This window comes from Brassica oleracea, chromosome C1 (assembly GCF_000695525.1).
Source record: "Brassica oleracea var. oleracea cultivar TO1000 chromosome C1, BOL, whole genome shotgun sequence".
NCBI lineage: Eukaryota > Viridiplantae > Streptophyta > Magnoliopsida > Brassicales > Brassicaceae > Brassica > Brassica oleracea.
The window spans coordinates 14,602,013-14,609,197 of record NC_027748.1 but is presented as its reverse complement, the minus strand read 5'-3'; the positions used below and the strand labels follow the sequence as shown (position 1 = coordinate 14,609,197).

Below are 7,185 nucleotides of genomic sequence, written 5' to 3'. Positions count from 1 at the left end.
TTTGAAAGAATACAAAGAAGTAAAGTACCGAAATAAGCAGAAGTTTTCAAATAATTAATGAAAAAGAAAAAAAGACAAGAAAAAGCAATTGGAAAATAATGGCGTAACGGTGCAGCCATGGAGTCCCACGTCATTAATTTTTTTTTACGTCATTAAACTTTGGGGAGTATCTATGGTGTTGCCAGAAACAGAAGCTGCCAATTTCTTATCTTGTGATATGGATAAATCGATAAAGTTATGGGAAAATTTTGCAATTTCTAATGTTTTGTGTCGTTTTTATAGGTTTATCAGCTGAATAATAATTGTTCCAAAAATATTATTAGCTGTGAATAAACATGTTTTATGTTATCTTGTTTACTTTTTTTTGTATAAACGATGCTCATCCGTTGCTGACCTTTTCATAAAATAAAGAAAGAGGCTTACGGAAGTTAAACAAGTATAGGAAAAAAGCTTTAAAAAGGAAGAATGGCGTTTCGTTACTTTATCTACTTATTTTTAATTAGGTAGACGTTTCTTCTTTAAAATCATAACTTTTGTGGATTTTAATTTTGCACCTTACAAGATAAAAATAATAATTGTATGTGTGTATAATATAAGCTCTTGTGCTTCTGCACCATTCTCTATCTGTTATTCTTCTTGCCCATTCTGCTTTCTCTACTTCCAAACAGTTCTCATCTCTCTCTCTCTTTTTAACTCGTCTCTCGTCTTCAAGCCATTGTCACATAAAGCAAACAAAATATCTGCAGGTTTCGAAAGGCTTAATTAGCACTCAAGCAGAAGAGATCTATATATATACCTATAACCTCTTCCAAGGGTACGTCTCTTTTTAACTCCTGGGATCATCACCTTTTATTATATATAACTATGTCGTTGCGTTTGTATGTGTATATATTAAGGCATATATATAATCAATATATTGGTGTTCCAAAAAAAAAATCAATAGATCTGCACCGTTTATTTTGGGCTACTACGCACGAAGACGACAGTTTCAGATCATTCAAATGAACTACTTGTGATGTGATTTGATTAAATTCCTCTTTGTCATCACTTATTTGCTTAATAAACTACTCGGTTTCTTTAGTTATTTGGTTTTTTTCTTATTAAATGTTATATGCAGAAAGATAACGGTATGCTTGAGATTAAGTGAAAACAGAGCAAGGCATGAAAAACGAAAGTGATTAGGTCAAGTATTCAAAACCTGCTTAGCTGGTTAATACGCTAGCTTTACTGCTTGGGTTTCATTTCATTATCACTTTCCATACTTGTTTAGTTTCAATTTCAACATTCAGCTATTAGTTTTTTTTTTTTTGTAATCGCTGTTAAAAATTTGATATAATATTTTAACATTTTACCAAAAAGAAGTTTTCATAACCTCAACTTATCAGAGATCCTTTACCTTTCTTTTAATTAATTAATTAATTATCATAATCTTCCTTTTTCTCTCAATTTTTTTTCTTAAAGCAAGATCATGATTGGTGTGTAGCTGACTGTGTTTAGTTTGTATTGATCTATTTATCTTTGATGACATTTCTTCTTTCCATATATAAAATCAATGCTTTCAAACCTCTATTGAGGTTAGATCTTTTTTTTGTCAATATTGGAAGTAGAGTCACTAGACCATTAGTATATACTATTTAGGTGAAATCTCATTTTATAAACAACGACTAGTCAAGTCAATGAGTTTGTCTTGTACATTTCAGTAAAATGGAGATAGAGAAGGTAGAAGACTCAGCAGCATTGGGTGACTCCGGAGGAGACTTCGACTGCAACATATGTTTGGATCAAGTACGTGACCCGGTCGTGACATTATGTGGCCACTTGTTTTGTTGGCCCTGCATATACAAGTGGACTTATTCCACCAACAATACAAGAAGACGCGTCGATCAGTACGATAAAAAGGAGTCCCCAAAATGTCCGGTCTGCAAATCTGATGTCTCGGACGCTACGCTTGTCCCTATCTACGGCCGGGGGCAGAAAATACCCCAGTCCGGTTCAAACGTACCGAACAGACCACCCGGTCCGCTTTATGACTCAAGAGGAGTTGGTCAACGTTTAGGAGAAGGTGAGAGTCAACGGTACATGTATAGAATGCCTGATCCAGTTATGGGTGTGGTATGCGAAATGGTATATCGGAGACTATTTGGAGAGTCTTCTACGAACATGACACCGTACCGTAGCGACCATGACATAAGTCTACGGTCAATGCGGCGGACAATGCAGGTGGATGAGTCGCTAAGCAGAGTCTACTTGTTCCTGCTTTGCTTCATGGTTATGTGTCTACTTCTCTTCTAGTTATAATGTCATTTCGCCTAATAATGAGTGTGCATATTACTTATACACATGGATCTAACTAAGAGTGTATATATGTGGTATGTGTATGTGTGTAAGAGTGTTGAATCCTGAAACCGCATGATGAGAAACATAATAAAGTCAAAATCAAGAAACGGCACCAGTTGGCTTTTAGTATAATTTTGGATGGTGATAAAAAAGAGGCTTATCTTCAACTCCATCGATCTTGTACCAACAAAAAGATGATAGTGGCATTCGAATGCGACGCAAAACGGTGTTGCTTGTCGGATCACAATATTTTCTCACTTAAATAAGTATATATGAAACGGGGACCTACATTTGATTGATAACGGCGAAAAAAAAAGACAGTGTTAGTCTGTTAGAGCACCCGCAACGCGGGTTCGTAATGAGTCGTTAACGCGATTACTTAGGCAAATGATATATAAATAATAAAAAAAAAATTTGTAACCGAAGGATTGATCCTTAATTAAGGCGTTTAAGGATCAAATCCTTAAGGACGTGGCAAGGCGTGAGTGGTCCGGCTGGGGGTTGTGTTTCGCGTGTGGAAAAAAATATTCACTCTCTTTCTCCATCACGAAAAAAAAGCTCTCTCGAAGGCGAAAGGCGATTCGGCGATTGTGAAACGGTGAAGGTAAATCGGAGGTATTTAGCTCAATATTTTTGCATTTGGAGTTGATGCATGTTGATTTAGTCAGTTTTAGGGTTCTGTCGAGGGGTTTAAATCGATTTAAGGTTTCAAATCGAGTTGGGGATTTTCTCTATTTACGGTTTTCGTCTGGGTTTGATATTTTCTGCATCTCAATTCGCTTCTTTGTTGTTTTAGGGTTCTATCGTGGGGTTTTAATAGATTGAGGGTTTCAAATCGAGTTCTAAATTGATTTAGGGTTCGGGATTGAGTTATAAATCATTTTAGGGTTCGGGATTGATTTATAAATCGATTAAGGGTTCGGGATTGATTTCTAAATCGATTAAGGGTTCGGGATAGTCAAAACCATTTGAGTTTAGCTATCCTTATAGGTATATACGAATCTGATAACTTATTTTTTCTTGCAGGTTCTGAAATGGAGGAAGAACTTCGAGATAAGAAAGCACATAAAGACTACTACAACATGCTCGATTTTGTTGCAAATGCGCAACAGGGGATTCCCAAACTGTTCCCATGTGGATCAATCACGAAGGAAACTGTTGATGAAGAGGATACGTACGACTACCTCCCTAGGAAAAGATACTTCATCTGCAAAGATTTCGAGGTATGTACTGTTTTTATTCTGGTTCTTTTTATGGTTCTTTTTGTGTTTTGACAAATATTTATCTGTTTTTACAGAATGACAGGCTACATTTCAGGCAACCATTGGTTATGACTATTCAAGAAGAAGTTGAGAGGCTCAAAGAACGGTATCACGAGCAGGCGAAGCTTCTGAGAGAGTGTCAGGCACTTAAGGTGAGTGATGAGTGATCTGTTATATGTCTTTAGGACTTTAGTTCTATGTGTGTAGGACTATAGTTCACTAATAACTTTCTGATGTATGTTCAGGACCAGGTGAGAATGCTGCTTATGCGTGTGGCTGAACTCGAGAGAGTCCTCTGAGGAAAAGAAGAAGAATTGGGAAAGATAGAAGGACTGTTGGAGTACTATTTCCATGTGAACCTAGTCACGGGTACTTTGTTTGTTTTAGCTTTGTATTTCTTGCCCTATAAGTCTGTTTGTAGACTCGACTAAGAGCTATTTCATTTGCTCTTCTTGTACTCAAAACTGGTTATGATGATATTTTAATTTCAAGCATCTGCATTTCATCAACCCTTGCCTTCATCTACTTTGCTTTGGCTTTAGGTATGCTCACTGATCTCATAGATGATAAGAGTTAATGATGTACTTCGGTTTGGTTTTAGGTGACTGATATGTATGCACTAGTAACCTATTTGATTCGTTCATTTCTGTTTTCGGTCATGTGATTAACTAGAAGAGACTGTATATTGGTAGTACATGTGATTGATATGTATGCACTTGCCGATTTGTTTTATGGGTATGGGGGGAAGCCTTTTGTAAAGTTAGACTATTTACTGGTTGTGAGTTTTTTCTTCTCCCATGTTTTGCAACTGCAAGTAATGCCTCAACAAAATAGTTATGAATGCTATCAGGAACTTCGACCGGCCTTTTTTTAAAACATGACCCATACAAATTAAATTGTGGCCGTTACTATGGCTATTTTTTACTAAACAAAATCTACTTCTTGAAAGTTGGTCTTTGTAAAAACAAACAAAATCTATTTTTTACTAAACAAAATCTACTTCTTGAAATTTTAATCATTTCCAATGTGTAAGCACAATTATGATTTTGGTTTTAACATACTTTCTTGATTTGATTTGAAGAAAGGATAGTCAAATATGGCAGATGAAGTCGATCGAAGATTATATGCGGTTTTGGATGATGTTGTCGATGAATATATTGAAGATACATTTAACAACATCGTTGAGAATCGAACAGTTAAACCGAGGAAACGTGCATATGTCGAACGAAACCGCGAAGAGGGCCACAACCGTCTATGGAATGATTACTTCAGTGAAGATTCGACATTTCCAGCTCATTTATTCAGACGCCGTTTCCGCATGAACAAAGAAGTATTGTTTACATTTAATCATTCAATAAATAAATTTTAAATTTAAATGTTTTGCAAATTTCATAATTTTTAATTTCTAAGATTCAATTCAAAAAAAAAAAAATCTAAGGACTCCATAATGGATAACACCATTGGACATACAATTAGGATTAGAGTCCATAACTATTCAAAAAAAAAACAAAAAAAAAACTACTATTATATTGCTAAGGACTCCAATGGTGGGTAAGACCATTGGAGATGCTCTTAGATAGAAAGGTGGAAACATTAATTTAATAGATTAATGTCTTTGGTACGGGTCTTTCCAATACATTGAAGATGTTGTAAACAAAATTGTAAAGTGACTGAACGAACTGTTGTGAGCTGTTTCATTAAAAGCGTAGGGCAGTCTGGGACGAGAGTTATGGCCTTATGTGTCCGTGAGACAAGCCCCTCAGTTATGGGATCCCTTTTCTTAGCTTCAAAAGTTGTAATTTAGTTGGCTATATTGGTATATGTTTATAGAAAGTTCGATACTTGAGGATTTTTTTTTTTATCAACACATACAATCTAAACACGTTATCTGCTTGTTTCCTACATTACAACTCCAGTCGGTAGAAACGAACACGTTTTATCTTTCTATTTTACAACCAAAGACGATCAAAATCGATATGTTGTGTAATAATATCCAAAAATAAAAAAATAAATATCATACCTGCTAAGACGTCACTTGGGCTGGAATGAGACATTAAAAAAAAAAAAAAAGTAATAATTGTTATAAAAGAACGGAAAATTCTGTATATTTCATTAATGAATAAGACAACCCTTATATAAGGTTTACAAGATAGAGATAAAAGGAAAGAGTACAAATCCTAATCCAACTAGATTTAGGATAACTACTAAATACATAAATGGAAAGATTACATATACAAGGAAAATGAAATAGGGTTTCTTTTTCTCTAAAGCTTGTGGCCGCCTCTCTCTCTCCTCTAAGGCATGCGGCCGCCTCTCTCTCCTCTCTCTAGGGTTTCGGCAATGTCTCTTTCTTCTAGGGTTTGGGCCGGTTATGGACATTTATCACTTGATTTATAACACTCCCCCTTGTATGCCATAACCATACATGATTGTAATACGCTTCATCTTGCCTCATTAAAACCTTATCAGGAAAACCCAGTGGGACAAAACCATGATGAAGGAAAAAGAGTACAACACGTACTACTCCCCCTGATGTGAACCTCACTGTAGGTTCTTTAGTCTACGCATCTGATGTGTGATCTTTCCTGGACGTGCAGGAAGGGAGTAATCAAATCGGCCAAGCTTATTATTGAACCGTAATTGCACCACTTTGATCTTTTCGGTCTTTTCTCATGTCTTCTGACATCGTGTGTACATGGTCAAGAAGTGAACCTTTGCTGTCGACCACTCTATACTTTGGTCAGACATGTAAGACTATGGACCAAAAACATCCTCACAGATACTCTCTTTGGCTATTAGCCACCTATGACGATGTTAAAATGCTGATTGATAGGTAACGGACTGTATGAATTTTCTCTATACTACCATCGACTATGCACTAATCTGATCGATCCATGTTGAGTCATAGACTTCTTTTATACATGTTCATAACTTGTCTCATGAGTGTCCAAGATCATGACTTGATCAGTGATCATTGTTGTAATGAATTTTACAATCTTATCTAACTATGGCACTGTGGCCAAATACACTCATGAATCTCACATATGGTCATCGATCTCCATTGCCTTAGGCAATGCCATATTCGTTTTTCATTGCAGTCCTATCCTTATATTGATGTCGTCTCATGACCTCTGTTGTTGTGGATCATATCACACAATGAATATATATTATTAGGTCATGGACCTCGACTACACGAGCTTATAGACTATAACACATTTGTATCCGATTGAGAAGAATAGATTAAACATCTCCTCTCAGCCTCATAACAGAGTCTTGTGGAAGTAGATGCCTTATACAGCAACAACAAACTGTTCTGCTATGCCGGATCCTTACTTAAGGGATCTGATGTCGGATTGCAACCTAATGGAGGATTATTCGTTTCTACTAGCCCGTACTACAATCTAGTCGGTCCATGCTAGTGTTACAGATTTAATAGATAACTTGTATCAGTCTACTAACCTCTTTTAGGTTTAGTATAATTAAACGCAAGGAAATTTCGAATTTCTTTTGTAAATGTGAACTGAATTGGATTGTCCTTATACAATTCCTTTATATAATATATATGCAGCTGCTTTGTTTCAGTCCA

General features: G+C 35.9%; 1 protein-coding gene across 4 annotated transcripts; it reads left to right on the top strand.

Annotated features, from left to right (window-relative positions):
• The first annotated feature begins 333 nt into the window (after positions 1 to 333).
• LOC106317123 (E3 ubiquitin-protein ligase RMA2-like) lies at positions 334 to 2,463 on the top strand. 4 transcript variants are annotated; one of them, XM_013755194.1, is made up of 4 exons: positions 334 to 436; positions 747 to 814; positions 1,118 to 1,182; positions 1,701 to 2,463. In XM_013755194.1, the coding sequence occupies exon 4, from the start codon at positions 1,705 to 1,707 to the stop codon at positions 2,290 to 2,292; it is 588 nt and encodes a 195-aa protein (XP_013610648.1). In that variant the 5' UTR covers positions 334 to 436; positions 747 to 814; positions 1,118 to 1,182; positions 1,701 to 1,704; the 3' UTR covers positions 2,293 to 2,463. The 4 variants fall into 4 exon arrangements, with proteins under 4 accessions (XP_013610648.1, XP_013610526.1, XP_013610589.1 ...); XM_013755135.1 differs by having other exon boundaries at positions 339 to 503; XM_013755072.1 differs by lacking the exon at positions 1,118 to 1,182 and having other exon boundaries at positions 337 to 436.
• The last annotated feature ends 4,722 nt before the right edge of the window (positions 2,464 to 7,185 follow it).

What these genes read in the sequence shown, in the direction of transcription:
- LOC106317123 (XM_013755194.1), top strand. Translation starts at nt 1,705, where the DNA reads ATGGAGATAGAGAAGGTAGAAGACTCAGCAGCATTGGGTGACTCCGGA.